The sequence below is a fragment of the Juglans regia genome, chromosome 2, assembly GCF_001411555.2.
Source record: "Juglans regia cultivar Chandler chromosome 2, Walnut 2.0, whole genome shotgun sequence".
Lineage (NCBI taxonomy): Eukaryota > Viridiplantae > Streptophyta > Magnoliopsida > Fagales > Juglandaceae > Juglans > Juglans regia.
The window spans coordinates 32,033,907-32,051,669 of record NC_049902.1 but is presented as its reverse complement, the minus strand read 5'-3'; the positions used below and the strand labels follow the sequence as shown (position 1 = coordinate 32,051,669).

The following is a 17,763-nucleotide window of genomic DNA, read 5'->3' as shown; positions in this document are numbered from 1 at the left end:
TTGGGTTCGGTTATGAATATATGGTTTTTATCTTACTAGCTGCTTGTCATCAGACATGGTCGTACATGAGCATCGATGCTATCCACCTCTTGTTTCTATTTGAACTATAATCTCCTTGTGTTCCGGGTTGGAATGCCAACGAACTCATTTGAAGAATAACTTTATATAATCAAGAGTCTCCGACTTTCAACGATAATGGTTTTCTTTTCAGGTAAGTTTGAATAAACTCTTATGGCTCAAGTGGTAAAGGTTTTGGTATTGGTGGTATACTCCCTCCAGGTTGAAGATTCAAATTTATTTTTAAGTGCAAACAATTTTTAGGGGTGATCGGACTGGGGGAATTTTTTCTTGAATTATCCAAGGTGAACTTGTGGAAAACTTCGTGCTGAATGTCTGTGCATCTCTGGGATTAATTGTGACTTAGTTCTCGGATATCCGGTGTCAATAAAAAAAAGGTTGAATATAGAGACACCAAAAGGAGATCATCTCATCGGTGAAAATCTTTTATAAAGATACCCAAGTTTAGTGAGTTAATGATGGGTAACGAAAATAAATAAATTAAAATTAGAATTAATCACACAACATAAGATTTACGTGATTTGACAATTAAACTAGTCCATTTTGACTCTTAATCCAACCCAATAATATAATTAGGATTTACCATATATTTTATTAAATCAAATTCTTGTAAATCTTGTATAGTGTATGGTTGATTCTAATTTTGCTTTACTTTTTTTTTTTTTTTTCCTTTTATTGTTTCTAACATTAAGAACTACGGTTGAGTAGGATGGTTCATTCAGAGCAGGGTATTCTTAAAAACAAATTCAACATGAGCAATGCTCTCTCTTTATTCAGCAAATGCCGTAGAGCTCACAAAAGCCAATACCGCCGTGACAGAGAGGTGGTGGCATTTATTCAGCAAATAATTATACAAAAGAGTAGTACTATTTGAAAGACAGTCTATTCAACAAAATCGTGTAGATCTAGAGGGAGGTGGGCGAGGGAATGACAAGCTTTATAGAAGAATAAGCCAAGTAAATGAACTTTGGATCCGAGCACTAGATGCAGCTTTGCCCTATCCTACACCACAATAAGCATGCTGCATTGACAACAATGACAAGTTCAGTAGCTTGTTTACATTTTGATTGAACCCTAAATAAGATCGTCTATTAGATAGCATGCTGTCTTTATTGCGTACAATCTCTTGTAAAACAATCGAGAAAACTACAATTTCTTCACCAGGGGGGTCTCGGGCACCTATGATATTAGATGAAGTATAGCGCGGGATTTACCCAATGATATCAAACCTTGCTGATAGCGAAATCTTTGTCACTTGATTCCCATATGGTGGTTCCATCACAAGTGCAAAGCTTTTTGTAGTTCTCACCAACCCCTGCACTTCTAGCAATGACAGCAGCTGTAACACCTGGATCTGATTTATCTTCACTTCCATATATCACTAAAGATCGCCCAATGAGATCAGCAATCCTCAGCTTCTCTCTGACGCCTGAGAAGAATGCATCGCCTTTCTCATCAGCCTCTAATGTTCCCAGGTCACCAAGTGGCTGAATATAACATGCAACTTAAATTAGAAATGCCGTCATGTGATGATTGTGAAGAGCGATTTTGTTGTGATTATTAAGTTGGGCATTGGGTTTTATCATATTTGGTAGTTGGGGACGTAGATTTTCTTTTGTGGAAAGTTTGGGTCATGGATTCACAATCTATCATATTTCGAAGTTGCAGGCTTCTCTACCCCTCCCCCCATCTTATATTTGGTTGTGGTTAGAGATGGGCTATTTAGGAATTCCAAATTTTTGGAAGGCCATCTATGACAGGTGTAGATGTAGTTTCCCAAACACTAAGCAAATCCAGTTCACTTGTATCAGGATAGATAGATATGTTTCCCAAAGATATAGTTGAATATCAATATAAGTTATCATTACGAGAGCATTAGTAGTGGCCTAGCCATTCTTTGGCCAAATTTTGACCAGGAAATTTACTTTTTCAAATTTAGCTAGCCACTTTTCAACACCATCAAATAACAAACTCTCTAAATCTATCAATATTCTATTGAAATATTGATTTTGGCATTTTCATTTATTTTAATTTCAATGGTAATTGAAATATTTATTCTTTATTAAAAAAGTGCACATTAATTTTCTAATGTTTATATTATTCCAACTAATATAATTTTTTAACAGTCTTTTTTAACTGCTGTCAATACTATATACGCTCTGACTTTAAGCATGTGTGTGGCCTTCCCAAACTGTTAATGACACATCTAAATAAACATCCCTTCGTTGTATTAGAAGAACAAGCGAAGTTTTATTTTGAAAAGTCAAAAAAGAAGTAAATATTTACTTTTGTTGGTGTTAACTTCCCTTTCCTATATTGCACTCTGCACCACCAAGTTTGGATATACCAAGCTGCTGGTAGTAGTACAGTATTCCCGTAGCCCATTGTCAGCAAAAAGGCAAAACATAGATAAATATATACTCGCAGCCTTATATTCACTGAATAAGGAACTTCGCGCGCTGTGCCTCCTACAAGCGGGAAGATTATTTTAAGGCAAAAAAATAATTTGGCCAGCAACTTGGGCTGGCTAAATCTAGCCAGCCAAGAAGATGATGGACAAATTTATTATAGATTTAGATAGTTTGTTGTAGATGTTTTTTAAGCAAACTAGCTAAAGTTTGGCCAAAATTTAACAATGCCTAGTTCACTACTAGTGCTATGATACATCTAAGAAATCAGTAAACTGACATAAACACAAAGATCACAATTTAATCATCATCAACTGCAGAGAGATTATTGTACCCTTTCGATAGCATTCATTATGCCATATGTTTACACTAACCAAGCAACGCTATCAGTTAAACTCAATACTATCTCAGTAATTTAAGGCTGGTATGGTGAGAGAGAGAGAGAGAGAGAGAGAGAGAGCAAACCTCTTCTGAATTCCTTCCGTTTATTGGATTAAACACTTTTCCAGTGCTTGCGGCACCTCTTGTCAGATCTCCAAATTCATTAATGGACCAACCATGTTTTCCAGGAGATAACCCGCTAAAAGTGGCTTCAACCCTAGCCAATTCCATATTCACCTGAGCCAAGCGAGCCACACCAAAAATCTTGGGACCTTTGAATTCCGCAACAGCAGCAGAGATCAAAAAATCTGTAGAGCAAGAGCAATCAAGAAGAATCATTTCTTGACTTGAGAACAAACCAAAGTCATGACAGAGAAATCAAATACTATCAACTGTCGTAATTTCCTACTTTTTTTTTTTTATAAGTAATCGATAATATTATAAATAGAGATAGGCAAAACCCAAGTACACAAGATGATATGCAAGAGATAAAACCTATCTAAGTCAATGAAATGGAAGCTAGAAAGTCATGAACATTCAGGCCATTAAAATCTAAAGCAATGGTCCATAGCAATAAAGTACGGAAAATTAAACCTCTAAGTTCCTCCGGCGACCGCTCCTTGTTTTCGAAAGTCCGATCATTGCGCTCCTGCCATATGCACCACATGATACAAATCGGGAACATTTTCCACACCTCCTTAATTTGTTGAACTCCTCTCAGAAGTGTCCAACTAGCCAATAGCTCAACCCCAGTTGCCGGCATAACAAATGATAACTCTACTCGGCTGAAGACTTCCACCCACAAGGCTCTAGTTGTCTTGCAATGTAGCAAAAGGTGTTTCACTATCTCACCGGATCTCTTACACAGGCAACACCAGTCTAGTATAACTATCCGTCGCTTCCTCAGGTTGTCAGTAGTCAGAATCTTCCCCCACGCTGTTGTCCATGTAAAGAAGACCGCTTTCGGAGATGCCTTATTTCTCCAAAGTCTCTTCCATGGGAACTGAATAGTTGTGGCTTGGGAAAGGGCCTTATAGAAGGATCGAACTGAGAAGATGCTCTTACCCGCGGGGTTCCACCATAAACTATCAGCTTGCTGTCTATTTGGCTTCACAGAATATAAGAGGCTGAAAAAAACCTCAAAGATGTCTACTTCTCAATCTTGCGCCGCTCTACTAAATGTGACGTTCCACTACACTTGGTCCCCTGATATAACCATGAGGTCCTCAATGGATGCTTCCTGATTGCGAGCCACTCGAAAAACAGCTGGAAATGCCTCCTTTAGAGCCACATTCCCACACCAAATGTCCTCCCAAAACTTAATACAACCCCCTCCCCAACACCAATTTAGAATGAGAAATAAAGTCCCCCCACCCGCACCTAATGTGTTTCCAAATCCCCACACCACTTGCTCCATTTACCTCTTTGGTGCACCAGCCCCTCCATAAGCTTCCATATTTACAATCAATCATCAGTTTCCATAGGGCGTCTGTCTCCATGTTATACCTCCAAAGCCACTTCCCAAGCAAGGCCCGATTGAATGTTCTCAAATTCTTTATACCCAAACCACCGAACGAGATTGACCTACACACCTTATCCCAGCTGACCAGGTGAAATTTGAATTCATCCCCTATCCCACTCCAAAGGAAATCACAATACAATTTCTCAATCCGAGCCGCTACACTGACAGGCAATTGGAACAAAGATAAAAAGTACATAGGTAGGTTAGAAAGGGTGCTCTTGATGAGAGTCAACCGGCCACCTTTCAACAAATACAATCTCTTCCACCCTGCCAATTTCCTTCCTATTTTTTCAATAACTGAATCCTATATCGATGAGGCCCTAGCAGCAGCCCCCAAAGGTAACCCCAAGTAGGTAATGAGAAGAGAAGCTACCTTGCACCCACGAATGCTAGCTAGCTACCTAGTGTTACTCACATTCCCCACTGGTACTAACTCTGACTTCTCAAAATTAACTTTCAAGCCTGACGCTGCTTCGAAGCATAATAACAGAGCCTTCAATGTCCTCAACTGGTTGTGATCTGCCTCGCAAAATAAAAGGGTGTCATCTGCAAAAAGTAAATGAGACATAGTAATAGTACCCCTATTGGGGTCACCAATCGGAAAGCCGGCCACCAACCCATGTGTAACCACTGCCGATATCATCCTGCTTAATGCCTCCATAACGAAAACAAAAAGAAGAGAGAACAGAGGATCTCCTTGCCTTAGACCTTGGGAGTTGCTGAAGAAACTAGTCAGGCAGCCATTAATCAAAATTGAAAATCTGGCCGTAGAAATACACCAACTGATCCAACTACGCCATCTAACTCCAAAGCAACATCTCCCTAACCAAATACAAGAGGAAATCCCAGTTTACATGGTCATATGCCTTCTTCATATCTAGTTTGCAAAGAAGCCATGTGGAGCCAGCCTTTTATATGCGATCTAGGCCCTCATTTGCTATAAGGACTGAATCCAGGATTTGTCGCCCCCTAACAAATGCATTTTGTGGCTTCGTAATAATCTTGCCCAGAACTGCCCCTAATCTGTTGGCAAGAACCTTAGAGATAATTTTATACACTCCATTCACCAGGCTGATGGGTCGAAAATCCTTAAACTCCAACGCTCCAATCTTCTTAGGGATCAATGTAATAAAAGTGGCATTTAGGCTTTTCTCAAACTTTCCAACCAAGGAAACTTCCTGAAACACATTCATCAAATCCCCTTTCACCACTTCCCAACAAGAATGGAAGAAGCCCATTGAGAAGCCATTTGGGCCTGGAGCTTTATCTTTACTCATACGTCTCACTACATCATACACTTTTCCCTCTTTAAAAGGCCTCTCCAACCACGCCGCTTCCTGGGGCTCAATAGTATCAAAACCAAGACCATTCAGTTTTGGCCTCCATCCCTCACATTCTGTAAGCAGTTGTTCATAGAAATCCACCACATGGTCACTAATCACAGGGGCCTCCTTACACATCATACCATTAATATTTAGCATTTCAATGGTATTATTTCTTCTATGAGAGTTAGCAACTCTATGGAAAAACTTTGTACTCCGATCCCCTTCTTTCAACCACAATGCTCTCGACTTCTAGCGCCAAGAAATCTTTTCTAATGATATTACTCTCTCTAAGTCTGAAACCAACTTGGCCTTCCGCAATATTTCTTCCGGTAAGAGAACTCTAGACTCAAGTATTCGCTCAAACTGACCATAAGTTTCTTACGCTCTCCTATATCTCCAAAGGATTGTGTGTTCCAAGACTTAAGGTCATTTTTCAAAACTTTTAGTTTACAGGCTAAAATGAAATAGGGGTTACCGTAGAACCGATAAGAAGACCACCAATGCCTAACCTTATCCACAAAACCTTCATTTTTCAACCACATGTTTTCAAACTTAAAGTATCAACGCCTGCTTCGAATGCCCCCACAATCCAATAAGATAGGAAAATGATCTGAGCAAAGATGAGGCAGCCTCTTTTGGCACACCTCCTGGTAATGCTCCTCCCACTCCGGTGAGATGAGAAATCTGTCCAACTGGGACTCGACCAAGTAAAAGAGCCCCCCAAGAGAGGAATATCCAACAAGTTTAACTCAAAGATACAATCTAAGAACTCTAGCATTGCGGGTCGCATCCTACTTTCACCTGACCATTCACTAGGGGATCTGATAACATTAAAATCCCCTCCTATACACCAAGGAAGATCCCACCAACTGTGTAACCCAGCAAGTTTCTCCCATAAAAATCTTCTGTCATTGTCAACATTTGGACCATATAACCCAGCAAAAGCCCACACAAAATTATCCACCACCACTCTTAAAAGAGCATGCCACTTTATATTCCCCCACAAACTCCTCTATTTTTTCAACGACTCTTTTATCCCACATTATTAATATTCCACCTGAAGCCCCATTTGAAGCAAGATACACCCAATCCGCATAAGTACAAGTACAACTCCAAACACTTCGAACTAGTCTTCTATAAACAGTTTTCAGCTTAGTTTCTTGTAAACAAACTATGTCCGCCCTCCACTCTCGCAGCAAGTTTTTTATACGAAGTTGCTTACTTGCCTCATTCAACCCCCGAACATTCCAAGATACAATTTTTGGCTTTATAAAGGAGAAGCAAGCCCCTTCCCTTTGGATCTTTCGCGGCTTGAGCTTCCTTCATGGTTCAATGACCAAGTGAGGCACTTGAGCTCCTGCTGTTTTTTCGATCCTGATTTCGTAGATTGTGTGTGACCCGCTTCAATGGCAGTAAGTAACACCAAAAACTGCTCTTCATAACCCACACAGTCCATACCTATCAAGTGTTGTAGATCTTTCACCTTCTGTAGCATCCAATCCGGTGTAGGCGACTCATTTGGTAGTAGACGGTTCAATGGGATAGGCTCCCCTTCACTAGAAGTCCACTACAAAGTAGGTGTCACTCCCCTTTCTTCCTCCCCAAATAATTTCCTACCCTCCCATTCAACCACAGCCTCAGTAGAGGGAAATTGAGTCTCAGGGACTACCAATACCTCACTGCCAAGGAGCCCAACATCTGCCACCTCCATCCCAACCCCCTCTACCCCTAGAAGTGGGGCTTCAGCAACATCGGCGAGCCCTATAGACTCAAGATGATCCTCGAGATCAATCTGGACCCCTAGCAAGGGAGATGAACCTCCCAACAAGTTCATCGGCAGTTTCTGGCTAGGGGAAACTGCAGCGGCGGCGCTTGGTGGAGGGAACTCCACCATCTCCCCCTGGATACCGCCTTGGAAATATCTTGGAAACCCCCCCATCTCAAGACAGAGAGGACTCAAGAATCGGAGCCTCTACCAAAGACAAAGGATCCACTGGCAGAGCTGTTGCCGACAAAACCCCGTCGTCCTGCGCTGTGGACTGAGACTGACCCATATCGGCAGAAATCCTGCCTTGTTTCGCAACCAAACCAGAATCCAGCAGCTTGGGCTTCGCCAATGGTGTCGCCGTCTTCCCTGGGACCACCTGGCTCGTCGCCAGCAAGGGTGGCTGAGGCCCATCCGTCGGCAAACCTAAGGCAGACGGGAGACGTCTCCTCCAAACAGGGCCCATAGGTCGTGAGTGCTGAGGCCCATCACCTGGGCCCAGCTCTATTTGTTCCTGCCTTACAGCCTGCAAGTTGTGACTGGGCCCCGACTGATCCTGGCCCACTGGCCCAACCCAGCTCTGTTTCTTAGCCCTTTCTCTTTTGCCAATATCCCCCCTGTCACCCAGACCCACGCCCCCTTCCTCTTTATCCTCTTGAACGCACATTTTTAACACATTTAAAATTAAACTGCAAATCATCCACTTGCCTCTGCATATCCATCATAGCCCGCAAGATCACTTTCTTATTAAGACTGACACCCCCTCTGTCACCACCCTCAACACATTGCGTCCCTACAGGAACAACGTCTCTTCCAAACTGCTGCAATGGCGATGCACCTCCCAATATGCCTAAATGACGTGACGAGTCCAAAACCCTTGGATTTTTGAAAGCCTCCAAGTACGAAGGTGGAGTGGCCGTCGTCACTGACCCACCACCTCGCCCAGCCTCCTTTAGGACCTCCACCAACTTCCTCCAACCCATACCGTCCCTGTCTTCAGGAAAAAAGATACAGTTCCCGCGACCACCTCTACCGTACTACACCAGTGCCATGAAAACACCCTGAAGGTTAGAGCACCTCTGTGCTATAAAGCCCCTGTCACCTTCCCTATGCCCTGTTTAGAACTCCTTTTTCCCAGCCCTTAAACAATCTTCCAGAGCTTTAGTGAACCAGTGCGCCGTGCCCAACTCCAAACTCATTTTCTTCACCAGCTTCCATCCCTTTTCGGTAATGAGGATCCTACGCCCATCCCTTAACACCTCAAAAGACTTTAGCTCTATGTAAACTACTCTTCGATGACCCATAATCCTTCCCTTCTAAAAAACAAAACCACGATCAAGCTCCCACCACCACCATTGCGACAATGCAGAAAAGTTGTACGAGGGGAAGTTGTACGGAGAGAAAAACTAGGCTTGAGAATAAAATTCTTCCTATGTACTATTGCTTGCTCTTCACAGTAGGTATTTCCTTTGTATACTTCCTATGTACTTGGTCTGTGTCTATTCTTGCTAATAAAATTCTTATTAATTATTAAAAAAAAAAAAACTGTGAAAAGCAAGCTATACTGCAAATGTTGGAATGAGTAATTCTACGGACCAACCACTGTAGACACCCCACACCTATAACTTTTTCATAGAGTATGGGGGTGTTTTTCATAGGATATGGAGTGTTTTTTATAGGGTGTGGGGTTATGAATAGTGGCTGATGAGAAGAATTTTTCATATTGGAATACTGAACTTAAAAGTGTGATTTAAGTCGCCTTGAGTATAAAACCATAAACCAACACAGGAAAAAAAGCTACTAGTCACTTAGTGTTCATGAAAATCGCTTCCTATTTGGAAGTTTAAAAGAAAACAAGGTAGGCATTTAGTAGGAGCACAATGATTCAAGACATAGTTTACACGTCAAGTTGAACAATAAAAGAACAAAGAAGAAGAATAACACCGATGTATTCATATCAATGATAAAAACAGATTTTGTAAAACAACCAGAATAAGAATGAGCCACCTTCAGGCACCCCTTGCCCAATTAATCGGGCTTTTCGACCCGTCTGCTCTAAAGCTTCAGTCATGGTCTTCACAGGTGTTGAACCAAGAATCCTCACTACTTGATTGCTTAAGTCCACCTCAACATTTTTTACCCCTAGATTAATTCACCAGAAACATATCTTTTTGTCATAAACCCGAAAAAAGGGAGGAAAAAAAGAACCACGTATGAAATTAAATACCAGCATATATCACTTACCACTAACAGTCTGTAACTTATTCTTCACTGCGTCGACACAACCCTCACATTTCATATCCACCATGTACTCCGTCTGATACCAAACCAATACCCAAGTCTAAGACTTCGCTAAATAATCCAACATAATCACTGAATTTCCATCACTAACAAGTATTTTCATATAAAACAAATGTAGCTCAAACATTTGATTCGGCTGATCAAAACCCAATCTCGACAATCCTAAAAAAAACCAACCTTAATAACCATCTCAATCCCCCAAGAAATTGCAAAAGACTTGATAAAATAACAGGGACAAGATGGGATTTAAATGAAAGAAGGGAGAATCAGATTGATTGGAAAGTGGAAACTGAAGCTTACCAGTAGCTCTGGTAAGGTATCATCGCCCTGAGATTAAAAAATAAAGAAATTTAAAAATCTGATGAAAGCCTAGCTAATATTAAAGTAAAGGAAGAAATGGGCTGCAAAGAAGAGAGAACCTGAGAGGTGGGCTTGTGATGAGAAGCCGGGGCGTCCATGTGAAGAGCCGAGGGCGGATGAGCGAAAGCCTTGAGGAGACCAAATCGAGTTGGGGTTTGATTACGTGCGGGGGAGAGGAAGGTGATGTTTATGGGTTTCTGGGACTGTGAAGATTGGGAGGAAGAGAGAGAGGAGAGAGCAAAGGCTGCAGGGAGAGCAGAGGCAGCTATGGCAGTGCTCGTTGTGGCCACCGACCTGAGAAATGCCATTATTTTATCTCAGCTTTTTGTTTTAGATACACTTTGACTTCCCTGTTCTTCATAGTTAGATTTCCCGTCTTCTCTCCTTTTTTCCAGATCTTACCTACAGCCTGATACCAATAAATATTTAACATCTGATTAATGTATTACTTTATTAAAAATAATTTCAATTTTATATGGCTATTATTATTTATTTAAAAAAAAATTATACAACTTCCTATTATTCATACAATTTCCACACATTACATTTTTTTTTAATTTTTATTATTATTTTTTTATCAAATATTTAATATATAAATAACAAATAGAAAAATTGAATTAATTTAAAAATATATATTAAAAAATTTTAAAAAATGTGATGTGTAGAGGTTTGGGAGGTTGTGTAGCATTGCTCTTATTTAAAACAGAGTTATAAAATATTTATAAATTTATTATTTTCATATTTTTTCTAAAGAATAAAATTTTCTTTGTTTTTATTTCCCTTACACTTTTAAAGAAGATTTCTACAATAACATAAATATAAAATTAATATCTTTCATTTTAAACTTTGTACTCTCAACTTTTTTTCATATATTTCCAATGAGGATATAACTCTTATATCACTAATTATATTATAATTCTCAAGGAAAATGAATACAAAACTTCAAAGTGGAACAAAGCAATTTGTTTTTTCAAATAGCATTATGAAAAATAAAAATAAAAGAAACCAAGCTTTTTACAAGGGCTTGCAAAGGACGCTAAGGGATTAATTTTCTCATGTTTTGTGCATGCTAGCTTTCTTCCTTTCCCTTTCCGTATTTTGTTCAAGTTAAATTATATGGTTGTGCTGCGCATCAGCCGGAACCCGCAGCACACCGCCCAAATTTTTTTTTTTTTTTTTCACTCCATACATTAGGTGTGCGCCGACTTCCATAAACAGTAGGCTTACATTTATATTTTCTCTAAATTATAAGCTTTTAAATATGGCCTTTTAACCAGAATCATTTCCTCTTTTTCTGGCAGACCTGAAGCCTTTCAAAACAAGTTAAGATTAAGGAGCATATATCAAAATTAGTTGTCTTAATTAATCACATTTTCTGCCCTTAAAAGCCCAATTAATACTTGTGTAGCTAGTCATATCCAACTGTTTCAGATAAGCATAACGTTCGAAGCCTCATAGCTGTTCATTTTCACGTATTAAAATGAAGCAAAGGGAGGAGCTAGGCTAACTTGTAGGATTGAAGGCCCGCCAAGAGCTCAAGTAGGATTTAAGCCTCCATATGTAAGGGTAGGGGTGAAAACCGACGCAGACCGATGGAGGAGATTTGCATGGAACAACCGACTGTATCGGCCGATGGGAAGGAGAAATACTGGCCGTTAGGGGTGATGCAGCCCCTAAGGCGGAGACCACCCGCAAGCCCAGTGCGGGGAGGAAGACCGGGACCAGCCCGCATGGTGAGTCCATGCCTTGAGTGGGGGTGGACCCCCACCACCCACCCGTCTGAATCTTGGGCCTCCCCATTGATGCTTTCTAGCCATAAATGGCCCAGAATCAGTTTTTGGGCCCCTTTGGGCCCAGAATTCATTTTGGGCCACTTTGGGCCCATTATTTATATTAAAAAAAATATAAAATTTAAAAACAGAAAAGAAATATTTTTTTTTTGATAAGTAGATATTAAGTTTTAACTATTAAATAATTAAGTAATATTCATCACTAAGGCAATAAGACACTATGCTACAATAAATAGTTTACAATTATACAAATTAAGAGAACTAATAAACTATTACACTATTACAAACTCTTCTAAAAAAAATAAATATTACAAATTGTATAATTAACTATTGTAGCAACATTACAATAATTGTAAATTAAGAAAATTAATTTTGGGGTGGAGCCGTAGTTGTGAGTTCACTGAGTTGTGTCGAATGTCGATTGCTGTGAGACTGAAAATCAATAAGTTAAAAATAAAAGTTAATAAGTCAAAAAACCTGAAATATTAATAAGTTAAAAATAAAACAAATTAGAATTAAAAAGTTATAAACAAACAATTAGGGAAGAAATTATGCAAACCATGGCAATGGTGAGTCCAATACAAAAGTCACCCTCCTCCTCGACGTCGACCTCCTCATACTCACGAACATCCGGAACATGAATTGGAGTTCCCTTGATCCAATTCTGGGTGCAAATCAAAGCCTCCACAGTGGCAGGAGCTAATGAACTCCGAAATGAATCTAATACACGTCCTCCGGTGCTAAAGGCCGACTCTGAGGCTACTGTGCTAACAGGGATGGCCAAAAGTGAGCGGGCTATCTCTCAAAGGATGGGATACTTCACAGCATTCACCTTCCACCAACTTAATATATCGAAATCTCGTGAAAATGGTAGCATCTCTGCTGCTAAGTATCTGTCTATCTCTGACTGAGCCTCTACAGAAGTCCGGAGGAAGGGGGCCTGCTCATACCTCTCACCCCACTCCAATCTACTCCTTTTCCCACTCTCGACTTCAGGAAACTGTGAGCCTGAGGCTGAGGGGGTAGATATAGGTGCCGCAATATTACCACCCCGCAAGGTGGAAAACTCATCAAATAATCTAGTAAGGGTTTCCCGAACCCTTGTTGCAATAAGCTCCGCCCATACTTGCCCGTACGCAAGGCCCAATCCAAATATCATGCCATCCAACTTATACCTCGGGTCAAATACGACAGCTACATATAACAAAATATTAGCCCTAGTTAAATCTCCCCAATACTTGTCGTACTTTGACCTCATAATCAATGCCATCTCCCGCAGCCTAATGTGACCACCCGCGACCATGTCATCTAATTCTTCTTTTACCCTACATATTTGCTGGCATACAACATTGGATGTAGGGTACAAAGTTCCAGATAGCCTCGTGGTGATATCGTAAAAAAGCCTCAAAAAGTCTACAAAAATAGTTACAACTTCCCAATCATCAGCTACGGGTTTCCCCAATCCCCCGTGATCATCAAAATATTTTACATATTGGATGTCTTCATCACCCAATAATGCAAATGCCAGCCTATATTCTTGGGCCGCCTCTAACATCAGAAATGTTGAGTTCCATCGTGTAGGCATATCAGTACAAAGACCCTTCTTAGATGTTAGACCCGCAGATCTCGCAGCAACCTTGAATTTCTCCAACCTTGAAGGAGAAGATCTCACCCATCTCACAGCAGTCCTAACTCGAGCAATCGAGTCATGAAGATCTCTCAAACCATCACTGACAATCAAATTCAGAATATGTGCTGCACATCTCACATGCAGACACTCACCACCCATAAGTGTCTTATTTGCCTCTCTAAGATAAGTTCTCAAATGTCCTAATGCAACATCGTTAGACGAGGCATTATCGACTGTGACTGTAACAACTCGGCTCAAACCCCACTCTTTTATTGAAGCCTCCAAGGCCTTCCCAACTGTCTCACCCTTATGATCGGTGATTTTATAAAATTTTATGATTTTCTTGTGTAATGTCCAATGGCAATCAATAAAATGCACAGTCAAAGACATATAATTAAAATTTTGGATCGATGTCCAAGTGTCAGTGGTGAGACAAACAAATTGATCTGCCAATTGACCCCTCAACTTCTCCTTTTCAATGTAAAAATGCTTTTTTACATCCTTTGCCACCGTGTGGCGAGAGGGAATATTAAACCTTGGTTCCAAGTAGTGAGAATACGCCTGGAACCCTTTCCCGTCTACAATTTGAAAAGGTAGCTCGTCCATTATGACCATACGAGCTAGATGTCTTCTACACTCATCGGGATCATACTTAGTATACCCCCTCAAACTTGCACCCCCACTAGTCCCATCCGCCATTTTTTGAAGTCCAACTTCTAGCCTAGATTGACTTTTATCTTGTAATGATTTTAATATTGGACTTTTTTTGCATTGCTCTTCTAAGTGCACCTTTAATTGAGAGGTGCCATGTTTCCTATAGTGGCATCCATAAATTTTGCCACAATGGTTACACTTGGCTTGGGGGTTACTTGAGTCACCACCCTCTAATTTGGTGAAATGAGTCCAACCTATTGAAGCAGGTTTCTTGCTGGACTTGGGGGCGGGGCAAGGTGCCGTAGGGCTAGGGGTAGGGGTATGAGTAGGAGGGGTAGGTGTAGGTGTAGGTGTAGGGGTAGGGGTGCCCTCGGCCTGAAAAGGAGAGCTCGCACTCGAATCCGCTGGAATATCCATGAACTAAAGCAAACAAGAAATCTGAAATAATAGAAAACATAACTATATAATGAACATAAAATAAAAGTAGAATAACAAAAAGTATCACACTATCACTTTACATTCATATATATATTGTGTACTTTGGTTATAAAATGTAATAAAGTATATTAACAACAAATACACTATATGTTGTTAATAAAGTATATTAACAAATACACTATATGAGGCAAGAAAATATGGATGTTTCCTTTATTTAAGTAAGGTGGAAAAGTCCACATCCAACAAATTATAAAATATTAACAAAGAAATGAGAAATAAAAAAATAATATAGCCTTGTAACATGCACGGCAGTGCCTATATAATGAAAGCAAGTCCTCACAAAGGAGGTATTGAATCCAATTTGACACCTTCTAGCTACATACAATTATATATAAACAATTATTTGCTTATTAGTTGTATATACTATCCAACTATTATATATATATATACATACAAGTTGACATAAAAAGGGGTGCCACTTAACCAATATGCATGTGCACCCAGCTTCGCAAGAAGACTGCATGTCTTCAAATGTGTACACACACACACAGAGATCATTCCATAATAACAACAACAATTGTTACTACTAATATTGGATATGATTTTCAAGAAGCAGCAGAAAATCCAAATTATCATAGGCTTCATAACATAATGGATATGCAAAAGAAATTGTGAAATGGGGCCTAAAACTCATTTACCTCCCATTGAAAATATCAAATTCATTTTCTAGCTAATACGAGGCTTTGGATGCTATATATTTGACCCCACATGCCAACGATGAATTTATCATCTCCTAAGAGTTTAGATTTTTTGGAGTTTAAATTTTTTAGATAAGTATGATTTAACTCAAAGAATGAAAGTATAGCATGAGACTTTTCGGAATTAATTCCAAATCATGCTTGCTCTCTACTGATTTTTCTCCTTTGAATCCCCTAAATTAATTTAGGGTTTCGGATTTGAGCCCTAAATTAATTTAGGGGTTTCAATCTTTGAATCCCCTAAATTAATTTAGGGTATTTCGAAACCCTAAATTAATTTAGGGGTTTCAAAGATTGAAACCCCTAAATTAATTTAGGGTTTCGGATTTGAGCCCTAAATTAATTTAGGGGTTTCAATCTTTGAATCCCCTAAATTAATTTAGGGTATTTCGAAACCCTAAATTAATTTAGGGGTTTCAAGATTGAAACCCCTAAATTAATTTAGGGTTTCGGATTTGAGCCCTAAATTAATTTAGGGGTTTCAATCTTTGAATCCCCTAAATTAATTTAGGGTATTTCGAAACCCTAAATTAATTTAGGGGTTTCAAAGATTGAAACCCCTAAATTAATTTAGGGTTTCGGATTTGAGCCCTAAATTAAATTAGGGGTTTCATTCCAAATTAATTACACAATTAATTTCAATCCAAAGATTCCAAACCGAAATAATTACAGAAATGAGAAATCAAACACAATTCACATGCATTTCACGGACTCATTCAAATTTCAAACCAAAACACATGCACAATCTAAGCTCCACAGCACACAATTCACAAAAATCCCATCCTCCATCTCCGATAAACCCCATCCTTCCTCCAATCTCCATTAAAAATATAAATCACAACAAAATAAAATGGGTTTCGTCGTTTCTTACCTTTCGGGATTCGGATCTTCGGTGAGATGCAGAGAAACGGACCGGATGGATGGCGGATGCGCACGGCGACGTTGAAGCCACCGCTGGTAGCTGGGTGCGGCGCCGGAAACTCAGACTCAGAGAGAGGGAGGGTTGAGCGGAGAGACAGAGATGAGAGAAGTGAGGGTCTGAGAGTGAGCGAGGCCGAGGGAGGGAATCGGGGGGGGGGCTAATTAACCCAGGCATGAAACGACGTCGTTTCATGCCTGGGTTTTAAAAAAAAAAAACCTACGCAAGAAACGACGTCGTTTCATGCGTATATATATATTTTTTTATATATATATGGATGCGGGGCGGGTGTGGTCCCCATCATAGCGGATGAAGCCCCTCGGGTGATATCTGGCGGACGGGGTGGTCCGCCCCGCCGCACGGGTGCGGGGCGGAACCGGGCCGGGGCAGCGGGGGCGGGGGCGGGGCCCCGCTGCCCACCCCTACTGGCCGTATCGACTCCAGTTGTTCTCGATCCCCTTAGCGGCGAGGTTCGTCTGAAAGAATAGAGAGAGAAAATATTGCAGAGGAGAGAGAAAATGAGAGAAACTAAGAAATCGGAGAAGAAGTAGAGAGGGCAAGAAAACGAGCTCAAATCGAAACGACACCGTTTAGTTTAAAATCAAACAGTATCATTTCACTCATGTTTTTTTTTTTTAAATATGTTATGTATAAAAAGACGCCGTTTGGTCTACGTCGTTTCACTTTTATTTTTTTTGTATACTTTAGGTCTAAAGCGACGTCGTTTCACTTAAACTAAAGTGAAACGACGTCTTTTTAACTACGATATATATAAATATATATATTTAATCAGCTGGTTCGACGATTAGAACCAGGTTCAAATCAGAACCGAACCGACCGACGTTGGTTTTAGGAAATTTCTACTATCGGCCGACCAGTTCTCTGCCAATTCCATGCTCCGGCAGTTGGTTTGCGTAGGTGCCGGCCGGTTTCTTCTGTTGTTGTTCAGCCCTATGTAAGAGTATTAATGGAGAAAGGGAGAGTTGTTAGCTATAAAACATAGGGTCTGTTTGATAATAAAATTGTTCTTAGATATTTTCAAATTTCTTTATTACTATTTACAAATTATTCACAAAACTATTTATGAATATTTCTTTATTATTTTTAGTATCCAAGCAAAGTCTTAATTGGACATAAAGTAAAGATGAGACATAAAAGTCAATAACAAGATATAAAACTAGAGTACAAGACATAAAGCAAAGAGAATAGACTTGAAGAGAGGGAAGAGGCAACAAATGTTGGTGCAAACCCTACAAAGGTGCTGCAAAAGAAAAAAAAATAGTGAGAGAAAATAGTTTGTTTCAAGACGCATTATAATGTCGCTATCCTTAAGAAAACATTTGCCCCCACAATTCCAACAGTAATGGTATGCACACGAGTTAGAAGCAATTTTGCTTATAAAATATAATGAAGTTCAGAACAAGTTTGTTTGTT

General features: G+C 39.9%; 1 protein-coding gene across 1 annotated transcript; it reads right to left on the bottom strand.

Moving 5' to 3' along the window:
• Window positions 1–868: 868 nt before the first annotated feature.
• On the bottom strand, window positions 869–10,536 carry LOC109010785 (copper chaperone for superoxide dismutase, chloroplastic/cytosolic). Its single transcript, XM_018991703.2, has 6 exons — window positions 10,200–10,536; window positions 10,081–10,107; window positions 9,724–9,796; window positions 9,487–9,621; window positions 2,952–3,175; window positions 869–1,565 (listed from the first exon to the last, which is right to left on the bottom strand). Exons 1-6 carry the CDS (start codon window positions 10,446–10,448, stop codon window positions 1,302–1,304), a joined length of 972 nt encoding a protein of 323 aa, XP_018847248.2. The 5' UTR covers window positions 10,449–10,536; the 3' UTR covers window positions 869–1,301.
• Window positions 10,537–17,763: the final 7,227 nt, after the last annotated feature.